The sequence below is a fragment of the Balaenoptera musculus genome, chromosome 3 (genome assembly GCF_009873245.2).
Source record: "Balaenoptera musculus isolate JJ_BM4_2016_0621 chromosome 3, mBalMus1.pri.v3, whole genome shotgun sequence".
NCBI classification, from domain to species: Eukaryota; Metazoa; Chordata; class Mammalia; order Artiodactyla; family Balaenopteridae; genus Balaenoptera; species Balaenoptera musculus.
The window spans coordinates 57962565-57984644 of NC_045787.1; the positions used below are offsets into that span (position 1 = coordinate 57962565).

The window sequence follows — 22080 nt, forward strand, 5'->3', positions numbered from 1 at the left end:
TGTAATTTCCTGAATGATAGAAGAATCTGTCTCAGAGCTCCTAAAATCCCTTGGAATTTCCTGGGAGATAGAAGTGTATTTTGTTCCAATGAGGCAAGTTTTGGTGGGCTCATAGATGAGGCTGGTCACCAGAAAGACCAAGTCATAATAAGAAGCTGGAACTTTCAGGTCTGCCTCTGTACTTCAGAAAGGACAGAGGGGCTAGAAATGGATTTAATAATCGATCATGCCTACGTGATGAAGTCTCCATAAAAATCCCCAAAGTATGGGGTTTGGAGAGCTTATCCAGGTTGGTGAACACATCTGCACGCTGAGAGGACAGCACACCCCAATTCCATGGAGACAGAATTTCCTGTGTTTCAGACCCTTCCAGACCTCACCTTATGTACCCTCTTCATCTGGCTTTTCATCTGTATCCTTAATCATATGCTTTATTATATAATAAACTGGTAAATATAAGTTAAGTGTTTCCCTGAGTCCATGAGCTGTTCTAGGAAATGATCAAATCCAAGAAATGTGTCATGGTAACCCCCAGTTTGTAGCCAAGGTGAATGAAAGCTGTGGGTAACCTGGTGATCTCCTACTTGTGATTGGCATCTGAAGTGGGGGTCAGCCTCATGGGACTGATTTCTTAATCTGTGGAGTCTACACTAACAATGTTTAGTGTCAGAATTGAACTGAATTGCAGGATACCCAGCTGGTGTGGAAGAATTGTTCAATGTGTGGAAAACCCACGTATCTGGGTGTGAGTAGAGGAGAAACACATGAGTGTTTCCCTTTACAATAAGTATGTAACAAAAACAAATACGGAGAATCTAGGAATTAGGTATACGGATGTTCACTGTTCAATTCTTTCAACTTTTCTGTATGTTTGAAATTTTTCATAATTTCATAAAAATTTTCAAATAAACGTGAACTTTTGGAAGATAACTATTTAAGAACTATCTATTTTTTAAAAAATAATATAAAAACTCTCTTCCCCCAAAGTACTGTCTCCAATAAAAAGCGTGAACTAATTGCTATTTAGGTTCTGGGACCTGTAAACCAGTGGAAATTTGCTTACTGATAATGTACACTGGTTAACTTGATTATTTGCCACAGTCTGGGTTTGGTGGGATGAAAAATGAAGTATCAGAAATCCAAAAGTTATTACCTTTGGAATGCAGATGATGATTTTCCTTCTAGGAAACTTCCTTTCCTTATTTAGGTTTTGCTTAAACTACAATAAAAATTAGTTTCCTAAAGGGGACAGAAATGGCGCTACAGGAATGAGAAAATAACCGTAACAAAAGATGTTTGTTTTCCCTGAGCTCAGAATGACTAAAAGATAAGGTAAATGTAAAGCAACTGTCTGGTTTCCAAGAAAAAGCCAGTCTTGTACACTAAATTAACTTCAGAAAATTCCCAAAGAAAACAAAGTACATGTGAGCAATTCATAGTAAATGATGGGGTCTTGGGGAGGGAAGCTGAAAATGAATGCTACTTTAAGTGTGACCTAAGTAAGCAAGGATGACCCAGTGATGAACAGTATCAGTTCCAGGGTTGAAAGAAATTCCCAGCAGCAACAAAGCCAGAGGGACCTTTATTCTGCAGAGAGCTACTCTAGACCACAGAAAGGGCTACATATTCCAGAAAGAAATCAAATGTAACAAAGAATTTCCCTTCTCCTAAGGCTTACTCCTTCTGTGTTGTAAAACCACTCCTCTTAAATAAAGATGGAGTACATTTTATAACAGATCTTTTATTATCTCCCAAAACTGCAGGTTGGGAGATCCTTAAGCAACATCATTTTTTCTTTTTAAAAATGTAACTATCTTGGAGGAAATTTCTTCAAAGGTTTATAAGAGTGTAAATTTCCTATGAAGACAATATAATTTAACTCATTTGTTTAAAAAGATTCAAGATCATAATAATATTAGTTATATGATCTAATGCAGCAATTGTTAACACCCACAGAGATATAAAGTGCACTCTCTTCATTACAGTCCTCAACAATTTTGCCTCTCATTTTTTATCTGTCTCTTGCCTTGCTGTTGGCTTAAACTTCTTGCTATTATCAATATCCTGGCCTAAGCCAACCTTTCTTTTCAGTTCTAATGTGTCATAGGCTTAGGAATCAGATAGGATCTGTGTAAAATAATGCTCAAGTCATTGATCTGAGAGGGTTTTAGCAAAGAAGCTTTATTAGATCTATTTTAGGTATTCAGAATTTATTTTCAGGCTACTTCATGGTTGTCACCCTTGGTTTTGATAGGTAAAGAATTATTGAAATTGGTTTTTTAAATCAAAGATATCACAAAATGTAAATGAGGACTTATAAAATGCAAATGTTACCTATAAAAAGACCATTGGTCTGTTACTATAACATTTTGTTAATTCCTCAAAAGGTACTTAAGCCTTTATTGGATTATCTCACAAAATAAATTTATTTAAACCTTCCTAGTAGATACTGTTTATCTTTTTGTTTTCATAGTATCTGGCACAGAGGAGGCATACGGTAAAAGCTCACTACACTGAATTATATGGAGGCCATACACCTCTTGTCAGTAGTTCTTGAACATTAATGAGAATAAAAATCATCTAGGGAACTTGATTTCCAGATTTTAACCTGTAGATTTTGATTGTGATTTTGAGTGATTTTGTGTGTGTGTGCTTTGGGGGCGGTGAAGTAAAGGTTGCATTTTGAACAAATATTTTAAGTGACTCTTACGAAAATGGCTTATGGACAACCCTTTGCAAACACTGCCCTCTGCAATTCTGTGGGATGTGGCAGCCAGAAGTAGTAAAGGTCAGATTAAGATGCAAATTGAGAAGGAAAAATAGAAAACAAGAGAGTTCAGAAAGTCCGGAAAATATGGAAGGATAAAGAATTCATGAAGGTCACAGAAGTACCTAGGGAAGTGAGGCGAAGGTCACTGCCTGGCCAAAGACAAGCAGGGAACAGCAACTGGGGATGTTAGTGATGGCACAGAAAAAAAGGTTAATGAAAAGAAACATGCTAAGATTGATGCTTGGGAAATCCATAAAAGTCCAGTTAGTGGCATGCAGAACTACTCCTGAACTGAAGGAGCACATAGAGACTAAGAGAAAGAACCATATATTTCTCAAAATCAAGGGAGCAAGTGCTCTGGCTAGCAAGTAAGGATCCAAGGTTGAGGGCTATAAGACCATAATGGATGAACTGGGTGTGAGACTTAGAATAATAGTCTTTAAAACCCTGATTATAGTATAAACCCAGGTGCTGCTAAAGTAAGTACTGGGGGTGCACTTGTAATCACCTGCTTGTCCATGGATTGTGCCGCTGATCTCTGTGTACCATGAGACTTTGTGCATTGTTTCATACACCGAGAAAGTCTAGAAACAATAGTAAAAGTATGGACACAGTGCTGCTCAGTGTTTTAAGTACTTAAGTGCCTTTAAGGAATCATTCCTCTCCAGGAGAACGTATCAGGTTCTCCCCACAGGAAGACTGTACCAGAGGCCTAGCCTTGCAGAAAGACTGTTCTTTCTGAGCTTCCTGCCCCACCCTCTCTACCTCATAGTCTGTTCTCTCCATTTCCCTGGCAATTGTCCTTGCTGTACATCTACCATTTTATCATCAATTTTCCCTGAAGCTCAGTGTACCATCAGCTTCTTTCAGCTTTGAACCTCATTTCTCGTCCATTAAAAGCTGAGTCTCATAGTAAAAATGCCCACACAAAGCCAGCAAGCCAGCCCCAGGAACCCCATCCTTCTGTGTAATGCCACTGCACATGGCCCACCTGGTGCAGTGAGCCTTTGAAGGCATAACCTTTGAAAGCAGGCATAATCTTTGAAGGTGAAATGTAATGTTCTTCTCCTGCCTCTCCCCGCTATCTTACCACTTCCCTGGGAGATGATGGTGAAGCACTGCCTAAGCAGAAAAATTACCTGGAAGCTTTCTGTTTGAGACTTGCCTTAGGCCTACTTTGCTATACTTTCATAGTAGTGACTCAGCTGAAACTACAAACCACTTTTAAGATAACTGTAAGTGGTAACCACAACCTACCAGCATAACTTGGTTGATTAACATTTCCACCTTTCTTCATATAATGATGAACAAGATTAGCGTCATTGTGCAGAGCAGCTTTATACAGTAAGTTCTCTCCAAAGATGTTTCTCCGGTTAATGTTACCACGAGATACTTTATTCATCTTCATTTTTTCTGAAATGAGGGCATGAACAAAAGAAAACAAAAAAATTAATAATCCTTATTTGAAAATCAAGAGGAATATAAGTAATAGAATGAATCCAGTCAACATTCTGGAATAGAGTATATTACATTATGGAGGAGTATTTCATCCATTAACCCAACTATAATGGTATCTACATGCAAAAAGGTGAAAAAGACAAATGTCATTAGTTTGAAATATTTGAGTAAATTATAAATCATGTAAGCAGTTTATATTGATTGAAACTCCAGGAAAGGTGCATATATAAGAAGACTAATGGATTATTTTCTTAAAAGTTCTGGTGAAAGGGATTATTTAAATCCAGAATTAGATGTTATTAAACCTAACAAAATATTATAATACCAAAATGTCTTATAAAACCATGAGGAGAAAATCTCAGAAGTATATGAGGAAGATACAAAAATTAACCCCAGCAAGACCAGAAAAGAGAATGCTAAATTTTCTTTCTTTACTAAAAATAATTGTCATGAAATTAAATAAAGCTTGGTCTTGAGCAGTATAATAGTTTTGATTTCCTAAACTGGGAAATACACAATTAAAATAGCTTTCCAGGTTATATATACCAAGTATCATTTCTCCCCTGTGCCTCCTAAACTCCTCATCTAGATAATACAAATCCTGTCAATTTTTACAGATAATACTCATTTGGTTTTCCTGAATTTCAGAATAGCTTTTTTTTCCTTTGGCGCACCACCCAGCTTGTGGGATTGAACCCCGGCCCTTGGCAGTGAGAGCGCAGAGTCCTAACCACTGGACCGCCAGGGAATTCCCTCAGAATAACTTTGGTGATAGCTTTTCCAGTTTCATCTAAATAACCTGCCCCATCCTAAAACCTCAGAAAGGTAATTGAGTACTGCAACAGATTTCTTAATGGACCACAATTTAACTGCTTTGTTTTTATTTGATTCCCTCCATTCAGTTCCACTGTAAAACAAACCAACTGCTGAACACCTGAGCCTGCCTTCCCCCACCCCAGACTACAAAGCATTCTGCTCCCACTAGATACACTATATGCAAAAATCAATAGTCTTTACTCCCAGATCTGTCTTTTCCAGTTGGACCTGCTATTATAAATATGCAATTTATTCAAAATAACAAATTAAGAATACAAAAATTTTCAATGAAAACTAAGTTGTGAAAGACATTCACTTCCAATCATGACTAAATAACTGCTGTGACTTGCCCTCCCATTGTAAACAACTAGAATATTAAACAAAATATATAGGGGAAAAAGACCCTTTATTCAGACGTTGGAAAACAGGTAGTTCAGACCTATTTGACTCCCCTGAGTGAAGACAAACAATGAAGTGAGCCCTAAGGTCACTCACTCTAGCTTCTTGTCTGGAGGCTTTTCACAGTATAGCACAAGCATAGCAAGGTGATTCTGCTGAGCTACGGAGCCAGAGGTCAGAGTCTGGGGAGGCTGGGGTGAACAGAATTTACAGGGCAGGGCACCAGAGATGAGAGCGTAGAGAAAAGGCACCAGAAATCTATAAGAAGGGCTCCTTGAGTCGTTATCTGAATACTGAACTGCTTATGCGTGGGGCGAATCTTCATGAGGCTGGGCAAGAACAATTACCCAGGAACTATAAAGTAACAACCATCAGAGATCACACAGGCTGGGAGACATTCACATTCCTGCCAGGCTGAGGAGAGAGACCTTGCTGAACTACTGGAACATTCAGAGAGACCTTTAATGGGTCATGTCATAGTAGCAGAGCTAAACTAATACTAGAGTAAGGCCTACACTAGACCTGCCTAACAAGGTTTTTTAAAAAGTGTTGAAAGGATCAAACTTATCTTCAAGTAACTTGTTGGCCAAAACAAAAATCAACACTCTTAAAATACACAAAATGACACTGAATAACATTCTGCTGCATATGGATACCCAATTGTTCTCCACTACAAAGGCCTTGTGCCTTTGTCAAAACTCAGGGTTTATTTCTGAACTCCCTTCTCCTTCCATGGACCTATTTCCCTATCTTGATGCCAATATCATGCTGTTTTGATTACGCCATATAATAATTCTTGAAATCAGGTAGTGTTAGCCCTTTAACTTTGTTCTTTATCAGAACTGTCTTACTATTCTAGATCCTTTGCATTCCATATGAATTTTAGAACCAGCTTTGGAATTTCTACAAGAAAATCCTACAAGAATTTTGATTGAGATTGTGTAGAATCCATAAATATACCTGAGTAGAAATAACATCTTAATAATACTGTCTTCTGACTCAATCTCTCTCCATTTCTCTCCATCAAATTTTCTGTGTTTTCTCTGTTTAATATTTTGTAGGTTTCAGTGTACCTGTCTTTTACACCTTTTGCTAAATTTTATCCGTTTTTCACATTTTTTGAAACTGCGGCATAAATTTCACTTTCTAATTGTTTGTTGCTAGAATACAGAAATATAATTAATATTTGTATATTGATCTTGTATCGTGCAACTTTGCTAAACTCACTTACAGTTGCTTTTACTGTAGATTCCATCAGGTTTTCTATATAGACGATTATGTCACTTGTGACTAAAAACTGTTTTACTTCTTCTTTTCCAACATGGATGCCTTTTATTTGTTTTTCTTCCTGACTGTCCTGGCTAGGACCTCCAGTACAATGATCAACAGAAGTGGTGGGAACAGACATCCCTGTCTTATTTCTGATCTTAGGGGGAAAGCATTCAGTCTTTCACCATGAAGTATGACAACTGTGTATTTTTTTTGTAGATGCTCTTTGTCAGATTAACCAAGTTCCCCTCTATTCTGAGTTTGCTGAGAGTTTTCATCAGTAATGGATGTTAGGTATTGTCAAAATCTTTCTCTGCATCATCTACTATGATGATCATATGGTTTTTCTTTTTTAGCTTATTAATATAACAAATTACAGTGATTGATTTTCAAATGAAATGTAATGTATATTTTTTGTTCTAGTTCCGTAAAAAATGCCATTGGTAATTTGATAGGGATTGAATTGAATCTGTAGATTGCTTTGGGTAGTATAGTCATTTTCACAATATTGATTCTTCCAATCCAAGAACATGGTATATCTCTCTATCTGTTGGTATCATCTTTAATTTCTTTCATCAGTGTCTTATAGTTTTCTGCACAGTCTTTTGTCTCCCTAGGTAGGTTTATTCCTAGGTATTTTATTCTTTTTGTTGCAATGGTAAATGGGATTGTTTCCTTAATTTCTCTTTCAGAATTTTCATCATTAGTGTACAGGAATGCAAGAGATTTCTGTGCATTAATTTTGTATCCTGCAACTTTACCAAATTCATTGATTAGCTCTAGTAGTTTTCTGGTGGCATCTTTAGGATTCTCTGTGTATCTTGTCATCTGCAAACAGTGACAGTTTTACTTCTTCTTTTCCAATTTGTATTCCTTTTATTTCTTTTTCTTCTCTGACTGCCATAGCTAGGACTTCCAAAACTATGTTGAATAACAGTGGTGAGAGTGGACATCCTTGTCTTCTCCCTGATCTTAGAGGAAATGCTTCCAGTTTTTCACCATTGAGAATGATGTTTGCTGTGGGTTTGTCGTACATGGCCTTTATTATGTTGAGGTAGGTTCCCTCTATGCCCACTTTCTGGAGAGTTTTTGTCCTAAATGGGTGTTGATTTTTGTCAAAAGCTTTTTCTGCATCTATTGAGATGATCATATGCTTTTTATTCTTCAATTTGTTAATATGGTGTATCACATTGATTGATTTGCATATATTGAAGAATCCTTGCATCCCTGGGATAAACCCCACTTGATCGTGGTGTATGATCCTTTTAATGTGTTGTTGGATTCTGTTTGCTGGTATTTTGTTGAGGATTTTTGCATCTCTATTCATCAGTGATACTGCTCTGTAATTTTCTTTTTTTGTAGTATCTTTGTCTGGTTTTGGTATCAGGGTGATGGTGGCCTCATAGAATGAGTTTGGGAGTGTTCCTTCCTCTGCAATTTTTGGAAAGAGTTTGAGAAGGATAGGTGTTAGCTCTTCTCTAAATGTTTGATAGAATTCACCTGTGAAGCCATCTGGTCCTGGACTTTTGTTTGTTGGAAGATTTTTAATCACAGTTTCAATTTCATTACTTGTGATTGGTCTGTTCATATTTTCTATATCTTCCTGGTTCAGTCTTGGAAGGTTATACCTTTCTAAGAATTTGTCCATTTCTTCCAGGTTGTCCATTTTATTGGCATAGAGTTGCTTGTAGTAGTCTCTTAGGATGCTTTGTATTTCTGCGGTGTCTACTGTAACTTCTCATTTTTCATTTCTAATTTTACTGATTTGAGCCCTCTCTCTCTTTTTCTTGATGAGTCTGGCTAATGGTTTATCAATTTTGTTTATCTTCTCAAAGAACCAGCTTTTAGTTTTATTGAACTTTGCTATTGTTTTCTTTGTTTCTATTTCATTTATTTCTGCTCTGATCTTCATGGTTTCTTTCCTTCTGCTAACTTTGGGTTTTGTTTGCTCTTCTTTCTCTAGTTCCTTTAGGTGTAAGGTTAGATTGTTTATCTGAGATTTTTCTTGTTTCTTGATGTAGGCTTGTATAGCTATAAACTTCCCTCTTAGAACTGCTTTTGCTGCATCCCATAGGTTTTGGATCGTCGTGTTTTCATTGTCATTTGTCTCTAGGTATTTTTTGATTTCCTCTCTGATTTCGTCAGTGATCTCTTGGTTATTTAGTAACGTACTGTTTAGCTTCCATGTGTTTGTGTTTTTTACATTTTTTTCCCTGTAATTCATTTCTAATTTCATAGCGTTGTGGTCAGAAAAGATGCTTGATATGATTTCAATTTTCTTAAATTTACTGAGGCTTGATTTGTGACCCAAGATGTGATCTATCCTGGAGAATGTTCCGTGCGCACTTGAGAAGAAAGTGTAATCTGCTGTTTTTGGATGGAATGTCCTATAAATATCAATTAAATCTGTCTGGTCTATGGTGTCATTTAAAGCTTCTGTTTCCTTATTCATTTTCATTTTGGATGATCTGTCCATTGGTGTAAGTGAGGTGTTAAAGTTTCCCACTATTATTGTGTTACTGTTGATTTCCTCTTTTAGAGCTGTTGGCAGTTGCCTTATGTATTGGGGTGCTCCTATGTCGGGTGCATATATATTTATAATTGTTATATCTTCTTCTTGGATTGATCCCTTGATCATTATGTAGTGTCCTTCCTTGTCTCTTGTAACATTCTTTATTTTAAAGTCTATTTTATCTGATATGAGTATTGCTACTCCAGCTTTCTTTTGATTTCCATTTGCATGGAATATCTTTTTCCATCCCCTCATTTTCAGTCTGTATGTGCCCCTAGGTCTGAAGTGGGTCTCTTGTAGACAGCATATATATGGGTCTTGTTTTTGTATCCATTCAGCAAGCCTGTGTCTTTTGGTTGGAGCATTTAATCCATTCACGTTTAAGGTAATTATTGATACGTATGTTCCTATGACCATTGTCTTAATTGTTTTGGGTTTGTTTTTGTAGGTCCTTTTCTTCTCTTGTGTTTCCCACTTAGAGAAGTTCCTTTAGCATTTGCTGTAGAGCTGGTTTCGTGGTGCTGAATTCTCTTAGGTTTTGCTTGCCTGTAAAGCTTTTGATTTCTCCATCGAATCTGAATGAGATCCTTGCCGGGTAGAGTAATCTTGGTTGTAGGTTCTTCCCTTTCATCACTTTAAGTATATCATGACACTCCCTTCTGGCTTGTAGAGTTTCTGCTGAGAAATCAGCTGTTAACCTTATGGGAGTTCCCTTGTATGTTATTTGTCATTTTTCCCTTGCTGCTTTCAATAATTTTTCTTTGTCTTTAATTTTTGCCAATTTGATTACTATGTGTCTCAGCATGTTTCTCCTTGGGTTTATCCTGTCTGGGACTCGCTGCGTTTCCTGGACTCAGGTGGCTATTTCCTTTCCCATGTTAGGGAAGTTTTTGACTATAATCTCTTCAAATATTTTCTCGGGTCCTTTCTCTCTCTCTTCTTCTGGGACTCCTATAATGCGAATGTTGTTGCGTTTAATGTTGTCCCAGAGGTCTCTTAGGCTGTCTTCATTTCTTTTCATTCCTTTTTCTTTATTCTGTTTTGCAGCAGAGAATTCCACAATTCTGTCTTCCAGGTCACTTATCCATTCTTCTGCCTCAGTTATTCTGCTATTGATTCCTTCTAGTGTAGTTTTCATTTCAGTTATTGTATTGGTCATCTCTGTTTGTTTGTTCTTTAATTCTTCTAGGTCTTTGTTAAACATTTCTTGCATCTTCTCCATCTTTGCCTCCATTCTTTTTCCGAGGTCCTGGCTCATCTTCACTATCATTATTCTGAATTATTTTTCTGGAAGGTTGCCTATCTCTATTTCATTGAGTTGTTTTTCTGGAGTTTTATCTTGTTCCTTCATCTGGTACATAGCCCTCTGCCTTTTCGTCTTGTCTATCTTTCTGTGAATGTGGTTTTTGTTCCACAGCCTGCAGGATTGTAGTTCTTCTTGCTTCTGCTGTCTGCCCTCTGGTGGATGAGGCTATCTAAGAGGCTTGTGTAAGTTTCCTGATGGGAGGGACTGGTGGTGGGTAGAGCTGACTGTTGCTCTGGTGGGCAGAGCTCAGTAAAACTTTAATTCGTTTGACTGTTGATGGGTGGGGCTGGGTTCCCTCCCTGTTGGTTGTTTGGCCTGAGGCAACCCAACACTGGAGCTTACCTGGGCTCTTTGGTGGGGCTAATGACAGACTCTGGGAGGGCTCACGCCAAGGAGTACTTCCCATAACTTCTGCTGCCAGTGTCCTTGTCCTCATGGTGAGACACAGCCACCCCTCACCTCTGCAGGAGACCCCCCAACACCAGCAGGTAGGTCTGGTTCAGTCTCCCCTGGGGTCACTGCTTCTTCCCCTGGGTCCCAATGCGCACACTACTTTGTGTGTATCCTCCAAGAGTGGAGTCTCTGTTTCCCCCAGTCCTGTCGAAGTCCTGCAATTAAATCTCACTAGGCTTCAAAGTCTGATTCTCTAGGAATTCCTCCTCCCATTGCCGGACCCCCCAGGTTGGGAAGCCTGACATGGGGCTCAGAACCTTCACTCCAGTGGGTGGACTTCTGTGGTATAAGTGTTCTCCAGTCTGTGAGTCACCCACCCACCAGTTATGGGATTCGATTTTACTCTGATTGCGCCCCTCCTACCACCTCATTGTGGCTTCTCCTTTGTCTTTGGATGTGGGGTATCTTTTTTTTTTTTTTTTAAATAAATTTATTTATTTATTTTTGCTGTGTTGGGTCTTCGTTTTTGTGTGAGGGCTTTCTCTAGTTGCGGCGAGTGGGGGCCACTCTTCATCGCGGTGCGTGGGCCTCTCACTATCGCGGCCTCTCTTGTTGCGGAGCACAGGCTCCAGATGCGCAGGCTCAGTAGTTGTGGCTCACGGGACCAGTTGCTCCGCGGCATGTGGGATCTTCCCAGACCAGGGCTCGAACCCGTGTCCCCTGCATTGGCAGGCAGATTCTCAACCACTGCGCCACCAGGGAAGCCTTATGGGGTATCTTTTTTGGTGAGTTCCAGTGTCTTCCTGTTGATAACTGTCCAGCAGCTAGTTGTGATTCTGGTGTTCTCACAAGAGGGAATGACAGCACGTCCTTCTACTCTGCCATCTTGGTTCCTCTCCCCTCACCTTCATTTTTGAAAGATATTTTGCTAGGTATAGAATTCTAGGTTCTAGTTATAGAATTCTATAGAATTTCTTTTAGTACTTTAAAGCTGCTGCGCCACTGTCTTCTTGCTTGCATTGTTTCCAACAAGAAATTTGATATCATCCTTATGACATGAAAAAAAAAAACCATGGCCTTTTTTTCCTTATCAACACATACATATTCTTCTGACTTCTTAAATGACTGAATATTATTTCATTGGTTACATTATAATTTGTTAACTATTCACTTAATTTAGATTGTTTCTAGTCATTATGTTATAATAAACAATGCTGTAATGAACATCTGTATAAAATATATTTATATATTTAAGAAAATACAGCCATAGAATAAATCCCTTTAAGTAGAATTGCTGATTCAAAAGAATTGTGATTTAAAATTCTGATGAATGTAAATAAACTGCCCTATAAAAAGACTGAAAAAACTTCTACCCAAAACATATGAGATTGTTTACTTTTTCCACATTCTTGCCACTGGGAATTCTCAAATGTTTATTGGCATTCTCTTAGGTGAAAACTGTACTTCTTAATTTGCATTTCTTTAAGTATGAGTGAGATGTTAATCTTTTCAGGTGTTTACATTTTTTTTTTCTGTGAACTCTTATTTTTCTTTATCCTTACTGTTTTGTAAGAGCTCTTTGCATACTAGTATAATTAACCCCTTGTCATGTGTTATTAATATTTCTTCTGTGTTTGATGATTGGTTTTCTTTAGGATATCTTTCCATACAACTTTTAAAAATATATATATAGTCAATTTTATCATTCTTTTCCCTCCTGGCTTCTGGTTTTGAATTGTTCTTTACAAAGGGTTTTTCCAAGATTATAAAAAGATTCACTTGTCTTTTCTCCTAGAACTTTTTTTTTCCCTTTAACTCTGGCCAGACTGGAATTAAATTTGGTATAAGGAATGTTATAGGGATCCAACTGTTTGTGTTTTTCACTATTTATTATTTAGTCCTTCTTTCTGCCATCAATTTGAGATGCCATATTTATCACAGACCTACCCCCATATTTCCATTGTATCTGGCTTCTACATCTAAACCCTTTATTCTGTTTCACTGACTTATCTGTCTATTCCTGTGCCAGTACCAACTTATTTTAACTTCTATTGTTTTCTAATTGCTTTCACATTATGTAGAGCAGGTTCCTGCCTCTCTACTCTCCCTTTGTTTTATTTTTCAGAATTTTCTTGGTTAGTCTTTTATATTTACTTTTCCAGCTGAAATTTTGTATCATTCTCATAGCTAACCTCCAGCCCTATAAAACAAAACCATTAACAAATACACAAAAATCTGTTTTTGATTGAGCTCTCATGCATTTACAGAATAATTTAGGGAGACGTAAGTTTCTTACAATACTGAATCTTTATGGTCAAGAATAAGGCTCTTCTTTCCATTTATTCAAGTCTTTTTTACGTCCCTCAGCATAATTTTTACACTTTCTTCTTACAGGTATGGCAATTTCTTATTAGGTATATAAGCAGGTATTTTCTCTTTTGTAACTATTATAAATGGGATCTTCTCTTATATTTTGTAACTGGGTAATACTTATGTATATGAAAGGTATATACTTTTGTCTTCTTTTGGTTTATTGAATTTTTTAAACTTTTTAGCTGGAAATAATTTCTGATTTATAAAAAAGTTGTAAAAATAAAACAAAGGATTCCCCCATTGTTAACATTTTGCCGCCACTTAAATCATTCTATCTCCCTCTTTATATATACATACACATGCACACAGACACATATACAGATAATGAATAACTTGCATACACCATGCCTCTTTACTTACTAATACTTAAGAGCATATTCTCTAAAAGCAAGGACACTATCTTACATAACCAAATTATTAGATTAAGAAAATTTAACATTGATACAATATTATTCTTTAATCTACAGTCCATACTTCAATTCTGCCAACTGTCCCGCCATCTATTATTTTGTAACCAGTACTCCTAGGTTCTTATTATTTCTGATAGTTTTTTAGTTCATTCTTTGGGGTTTTATATATAGGAACAAAGAAATAACATCTAAATATATAATAATTTCCTCTATTTATTCTTCTGGTTATAATTTCCCAAAGCCTATGCTAGGTTAGTCACACCACAAATAGGTCAGATATCTAAATTTGAAAAGGGTTCTGAAACTATTCTCTTAAAAGTACAAGTACAGGAAATATACCAGCCTATGAGGCAGAAGTTCAGGATCCTAGTTATACTACTAATGAGCTGTGCAGTGCTGGGGGAAATCCTTAACCTCTCTGAACTTCCTCATCAGCAGAATGAGAAAGTTGAGACATATAATCTCTAAATCCTTTTTTAGTACCAGGAGTCTATATTTTTGTAAGTTACTTATTAAAGAAATAAAGAAATAAAATAGGCCTCACCATTTTTCCCTGCAAGTTTTCTGTTTTTCCTGAGCTGTTTCCCACTCTTGAGTCTGGATGAACGCACAGTCTTCCCTTTACCTTCAATCCTTAAAGCAGGAGTCTGCATTCTTGAAAAATAAATGTGCTTTTAAAATTATTATCATGTTCTCCACAACCGTTCAAAGAGAATCATACCGAATTTTTGACTAAATTTTTTTAAAACTCAAAGATATTTTACTGAGCTGTTGTCAAGCAGGATGGCAGTTTTAAATATGGACATGGCTCCTGAGTAAACTGCAGATAATTCTGTGACAGACGTGCCAGTCATTATGGTTTCTTTGTCTTTGTGCCACCTATGGGTTTCTCTCCTTTAGGGATAGTCACCTATAAGTGAGTATTCTGAGGCTCCTGTCCCTCACTCCCCACGCTGGCATGCCACTATCCACTCTATTCACAACTTCTAGGAAAAAAGAGGCAGGCAAAAAAAAAAGAACTTGCCCTGTGGTATGGCACTGATCAAAAACTGTAAAATACTGGCATAAAAGCATATATGGGTAGGTTTATTTTGGTTCTCTCTATTCTGAGAGCCCCAAAATAAACCTACCCATATATGGTCAATTAATCTATGACAAAGGAGCCAAGAATATACAATGGGGAAAGGACAGTCTCTTCAATAAATGGTGTTGGGAAAACTGGACAGCCAAATGCAAAAGAATAAAGCTGGATCACAATCTTACACCATATACAAAAATCAACTCAAAATGGATTGAAGACTTGAAAGTAAGACTTGAAACCATAGAACTCCTAGGAAAAAACATAAGTAAGCACCTTGACATCAGTCTTGGCAATGATTTTTTGGATTTGACACCAAAAGCAAAAATAAAGAAGTGAGACTACATCAACCTAAAAAGTTTCTGTACAGCAAGTGAAACTATCAACAAAATGAAAAGACAACCTACCAAATGGGAGAAAATATTTGCAAATCATATACTTGAAAAGGGATTAATATCCAAAACATATAAAGAACCCATACAACTCAACAGCAAAAAGAAAAGCAATCCGATTAAAAAATGTGAGAGGAACTAAAAAGACATTTCCAAAGAAGGCATCCAAATGGCCAGCAGGTACATGAAAAGGTGCTTAGTATCACTGATCATCAGGGAAATGTAAATCAAAACCACAATGAGATATCACCCCACACCAGTCAGAATGGCCATCATCAAAAAGTCTACAAATAATAAATGTTGGAGAGGGTGTGGAGAAAAGGGAACCCTCTTGCACTGTTGGTGGGAATGTAAATTGGTGCAACCATGATGGAAAACAGTATGGAGATTCCTCAAAAATTAAAAATAGAACTACCATATGATCCAGCAATTCCACTCCTGGGTATTTATCCAAAGGAAATAAAATCACTATCTCAAAATAATATCTGCAGTCCCATTTTTTTTTAAATTAATTAATTTATTTATGGCTGTGTTGGGTCTTCGTTTCTGTGCGAGGGCTTTCTCTAGTTGCAGCAAGTGGGGGCCACTCTTCATCGCGGTGTGCGGGCCTCTCATTATTGCAGCCTCTCTTGTTGTGGAGCACAGGCTCCAGACGCACAGGCTCAGTAATTGTGGCTCACAGGCTTAGTTGCTCCGCGGCATGTGGGATCTTCCCAGACCAGGGCTCGAACCCGTGTCCCCTGCATTGGCAGGCAGATTCTCAACCACTGCGCCACCAGGGAAGCCCCTGCAGTCCCATTTTTACTGTGGCTTTACTTACAGTAGTCAAGACATGCAAGCAACCTAAATATCCATCGATGGATGAATAAATAAAGAAAATGTGATACACACACACACACACACACAATGGAATGGTATTCAGCCATAGAAAAGAAAAAATCCTGCCATTTGCTAGAACATGAATGGGCCTTGAGAGCATTATGCTAAGTGAAATAAGTCAGAGAAAGACAAATACCATATGATCTCACTTACATGTGGAATCTGAAACAAAAAAAAAAAAACCCTAAACTAATAGATACAGAGAACAGACTGGTTCTGGAGGTAGGAGACAGTGTGGGTGGGTGAAATGGGTGAAGGTGGTCAAAAGGTACAAACTTCCAGTTATAAGATAAATAAGTCCAGGGGATGTAATGTACAGCATGGTGACTATAGTTAATAATACTGTATTGTATATTTGAGAAGTTGCTTAGAGAGTAGACCTTAAAAGTTCTCATCACAAGAAAAAAAATTTGTAACTAAGTGTGGTGAGAGATGTTAAAGAAAGAAAATTAGCATTAAGCTAAAATACAACAATTTCCCACTACATTGTCTTAAAAAAAGAAAGTAAAAGAGTTTTCTGGGGGTCTTTTAAATTGCAAAATAAATAAAATAACAACACTGAAAAATAAAGTTCTTTAGAGGTAAACTGACTCTAATGTCCCAAACACAGAATTATCTATTAGGTTGGTAGTATACCTGAAATTCTCAGTTGAAGAGTTATTATTTGTTTGATCCTCACAGCCAAGTATTTTGGGTAAAATCTTTTCTGGCATCTTATACATGTCATCTGTGGGCTTTGCATCTCTGCCTACTTTCAGTCTGGACGATCTCCTTAACACACATGGAGTGTCCTGGTCAGAGCTATTTTCCACCGGATTTGAATTTCCCTTATTATTTAGTGGATCACAAGAGGTGACATTTTGATGAACCAAAGTTTGCAATCCAAATGGATTTGGGTCTTCTAGACTCTGTAATAAGATGTAAATACATACACAAATAATTACAACAATGCAAAAAAATAAAATAAAATTAGAATAAATTAAGCTTTATCTTGTCCTTTGATTACACAAAAATACCTTATAAGATGCAAATACAAAAACCCATAGACATATGTGAACATAATGAAAATTTTATCATAATTAATTAAACAAATGACAATGCAGATTTAAAAGCCTAAGACAAGAAAAGCATAAGTAAATATTATTTTTATCAATATTCATCCTTAAAACTCAAGGCTAAACCTAAGGCCACTCTGGGTGCTTTAATTTCACGGGAAATGGGTAGCACGAAATGACGAGACACATAAAAACAGTAGTACTGTCACGCCAGGCCAGATCAGTGTTCTATTCAGCCTAGTATTTTGTTATTTGATAGCAACAGTAAGTGATATTTGTGGGACGAGATACTATATAACTTCCATTACATTGATTTTAAAAGGTTAGCAGTATATCATGAATGGCTCTAAGTTCCCCTTAATAATCCATTATAGATTTAACTTTCGTGGGGATACACATTTTTATACATATCACGTAAACCTTTCTTGAGCTTATTTATATATCCAGCTTGCAAAGCTTCTCAAGGTAACAAGTTTCATATTTTTAAAAAAATATTTATTTATTTATTTATTTATTTGGCTGCACTGGGTCTTAGTTGCAGCACACGGGGTCTTTGTTGCCACATGTGGGATCTTCGTTGCGGCATACGGGATCTTTAGTTGTGGCATGCGGGATCTAGTTCCCTGACCAGGGATCGAACCCGGGCCCCCTGCATTGGGAGCGCAGAGTCTTAACAACTGGACCACCAGGGAAGTCCCACAAGTTTCATATTTTTATTATAGCTAAGTAAAAGAGTATTTAATTTGATTTGTTCTAAATCAATCTCTTTTCTACTTATAAGTAGACTTTTTTTTTGAAGACCTCCTAAGTTCATGCTCACTCTATCAATACCAGTCATAATTTCCTACACTTTACTCATATTACCTCTTTTTAGATTAGAATCCTGGAATGTTTAACTTAATCTTCATGCCCTATCCCCATGATTAGCTTCTCTTTTTCTGGATTTTTAAACATATCATTATGTCTGTTTTGAAATTTTTTGACCAGAATTGCATGCAGTATTATTCCAGGTGTGTATGTTATAACCTGAGCTTAGTATCATGTTATTTAAATCTTCCAAGAAATGTTCACAGGAGCATTTTGGTAATAGCCGGAAGGAGAATAGAAAAGAAAAGAAAAAAAAATCCAAATGACCATCATTAGTGAATTGGTTAAATAAATTATATTATTATACACACACACACACACAAACACACCCATAGAGTGGAATATCATTCAACAAGTAGAAAGATCTAAGTAGTGCTACATTTGTTGACACAGAAAGACAACCACGATGTATTATTAAATTTTTAAAACAAGTTGCAAAGTATTATGTATAATATAATCCCATTTATATAAAATAAACTTACATAGAATATGCATAGAAAAAAATGGAGACATACAGCAAACTGTTAACAATGATTATCTCTGGAAAGTGGAATTGTGGGAGACTTCCTCTTACTGTAATGTTTGACTTTTTTTTTTATTATAATGAGGATGTGTTACTATTATAATCAGGGAAAAATAAAGATTATTTTTAAAAAGAAAAAAACTGTCAACATGAAAAAGGGACTTGGCAAGTGATAGGCCACTCCAGGGTCTCCAAGCATAATAGTCCAGGAATTCTAAACCCAAGAACTGTGTCACCTGACAGTATCCTCAGACACAGTATGCAAAGTTGTACTGAAGCCAGGCATAATTTTCTCCCTCTCCTGGCAGTCCAATTGCATATATTTTACTTCCAACTAGAAACTGATGTGGGGTATCTTATCTCTACTCTGCACCCAGGCAGACATAGTGATTTTCTGAGCTAACCGGGAAAATTCTGGTAACAAATTTTTTCCTTCTTCTATATAAGCAATGTAATGATGATATATCTTCTCAGGTTTTCAGAGGAGAAACTTATCTATTTTAACTTTTAACCCCTTGAAAACTCTACCCCGGGAACCTCGAAAAAGGTAACTATATGCTTCAAAGTCAAAAAGTATCTTCTGAGTGTTGGTATTTGGGTAGAAGGTTTGAATTTAAAATAAGGTATATGGGCAATGAAGACTTGTTAAAGGTCACTATAAAAGGCAAAATCATAGACTCATACTTGCACTTACTTGCTGCACTGAAAGATGCTTGTCCTGTAGCTCACCTAACTTGGAATCTTGTTCAAATTGTTGAGTAGAACAAAGAGTCTCAAAATTCACCTCTGCTATTTGTGTACAATCTTCATCAGTCTGAGACATATTGGGCTCCACTCCTAAACATTCATTTCCAGCACTGAGACTGATATCTCCCTCTTTTCTGTGACAGATGGGTTCCACCTTGGCTTCTGACAACGTGTTTAAGGCTGCTAACGACTCAGCTGGCAATGCATCATCCTTTGAGCTTTCTAGTAAATCTTTGTGACATGTCAAAGGTATTGATATGGAACTCGAAGAATTGTTCAATGGGTTCATCAACTCTCCACGTTCAAAATCACTCATTATTCTAATCGTTCTTTCCTCCTGGGTGATTTCTGGTGATGTCAGTAACTTTTCTAAGGCAGACACAAAAGTTTCAAGAGAGCTTTCTTCATCTTTGGTTTCTTCAGAAGTCATGGTCAATGTGACTTCCTTGCTAGGCTCTTTCTCTGGCTCTATTAACGAGTTCTCCTTTATAGCAAATGTATCAAATTCTTTAATAGTGGTACTTGAGAGAAGGCTTATTTCAGGAGAGTCTCTGTCTCTACTTAGTTCCTGTATATTCCAAATAGAATTTACATCATTATTACATATACTAAAAAGTGTTTAAAATGAAAATGTTATAGTTTTCTAGTTCATCATGTTGCTAAGTTACCACCAAAAAGCTTTATCAACTTTCCTCCCTTCCATAAATAAAAATACTCTTTATTACTTTCCTATACCAAATTACTAATGACTGTGAACACATGGTTAAACATTTAATAGTAGACCAAGGGTAAAATTGGCCGGGCCATAATTACAGATGGCAAATTATCTATTCAGCTAAGTTTAAATTATCTGGGCTAAGGGAAGAGGCAGAGATAACATGGATAGTTAAATTAACAGATAATCTAAAAACTTCACTGCAGTTAATAGTTGAAAAATTCTCCCTTGTTAAAAATCCCTATTGAATTTTATTAATTAACCAGGAACAAAATTGGTATAGTTTCACCTTCCTTTTATTCCCCACCTCTGTATGCATATGTAAATGTGATGTAAAAAGGCCAAAGGACAGGTGGTCAGGGAGGAGAAAAGGAGAAATGAAAACAGTTCTATGTAAATATTACAAGCTCTGGCTATAAATCAATGGTTCTGACTTGTGGTTGTTTTAAACAAAAAACACAAAACTACAAAACACAAAATGACTATTATTTTCAAAGACATCACCTTAATAGGTCATACCTGTTCTCTCAATATTTCCAATAATCAAAATATTATTAGACTTCCTCTTTTGAAAGCACTTTCAATATTGTTTATAAGCCATTCAAGAAAATCAGTCTCAATAACTTAACGGCACTAATTTTTTTTCAACATTTAAAACTGTTAATTTGCTTGACCTTAAATAACAGAATGGGTTTCAGTGACTTTTGCCTGTTTCTAAAAATCAAATCCACCTTCACTGACACATCACTCTGCCAGAATGCACTGTAACTTGTAAGCCCTCTAATACTATGATTTGATTTGAATAAGGGAAGTGAAAAACATTTTATTCTCCCTCTCTTCCTTTTCTACCTGCCACCATTTATATTCTCTGTACATAGCATCCAGAGTTTAATAAGATATATTTATTTATTAGCAATGCAAACTATAATTTGCTCAGAAAGATACAAGAAATTCAGAAGGAATTGAAGAACTGGATCCTATCCATTCTTGAAGTCATGTTCAAGATCTCCCTCTTATCTGAAGTCCTTATATCTACTAAATTCAAGGCCTTAGATCTAATAAAGTATATATATATATTTAACTCTGCCCTAAAGGAACTTAATTCCTAAATTAAGATTGAAGGCATTAATACATAAGACATTAAGTAAACTATAAATAATGTCAAAAACACTGCATGAACTCAAATGAATGGCATAAACCATAGCCCTAGTGTTACAAGAATAAGTTTTCTGGGGGGAAAGAAAGGGAGGCAGTGAAGGGTTTTCAAGATTGCCTGAAATGCTCGGTTAAACAAAGTTAAACAGGTTTATTTACTACAAGACTTTACAAAACGTGCACTATAAATCTTTGAGGAGACTTTAGGATACAGTGTTCTCTAAACTTCTTTGTTCAAAAAAATCCTTCATTCTCAGAAGATCTATTAATGTCACAGGAGGCAAGTGATAGGGAAATACTGACATAGTGAATAAGCAATGTTAAAGAGGGAGCAATTACTTTGGTCAAGATCACCACAGTCATCTGAGACAGATCCAAAGAGGAGAAGGAACTTAAGCCAGAAATTAATGATTTGTGAAGGCGTAAAAGAAGGAAAAACACGTATTTCTTAAGCACCAACTAGGTACCAAACACCGTGAGCCATCACTGCTCTCAGTCCTCACTATAATCCTAAAAAATGAGTATCACTTTCCGTATATTATACATGTAAATGACACACTTGCCCTTGGAACACAACCTATGTGGTTCCAAATTTTATGCTCTTTCCCTTGCTTTCTGGCTCCTGACCTAAACAAAGGCAGGGAGGTGGGAATGTGTAAGGTATACCTGAGATGAAGTAAGGTACAGGTGTATGACAGGGTTGGCCTGGGGAGGTCCTTGATTGTTGGAGTCTGTTACGGGCAGAGACAATCTTATAGTCCTCTGATTTCCCATAGCACCAAGCAGAAAGCAAAGCCAAAACAAGCACTCACTACATGGTTACTGATTAGTAACTGGAAGATGGGAAAGCAGTATCCAGCAGGAAATATTAAAGGAACAAGGGTAATAGACAAAGCAACAGAAGGCATTTTCGCTATATCATCTCAGCAACTAGTTTGATATTAAATTATATGCTTCTCCTCT

The 22080-nt window shown here is 36.7% G+C and overlaps 1 protein-coding gene across 1 annotated transcript in view; it reads right to left on the reverse strand.

The window, feature by feature from the left end:
* ANKRD31 (ankyrin repeat domain 31) overlaps positions 1-22080 on the reverse strand; it is a 132115-nt gene that overhangs the window by 84026 nt on the left and 26009 nt on the right. The window contains exons 7-10 of the mRNA XM_036849202.1: positions 19195-19815; positions 16692-16963; positions 14251-14360; positions 4028-4183 (exon numbers count right to left, since the gene is read on the reverse strand). Coding sequence (XP_036705097.1) covers positions 4028-4183; positions 14251-14360; positions 16692-16963; positions 19195-19815 — 1159 coding nt within the window. The remainder of the gene's footprint in view (positions 1-4027; positions 4184-14250; positions 14361-16691; positions 16964-19194; positions 19816-22080) is intronic.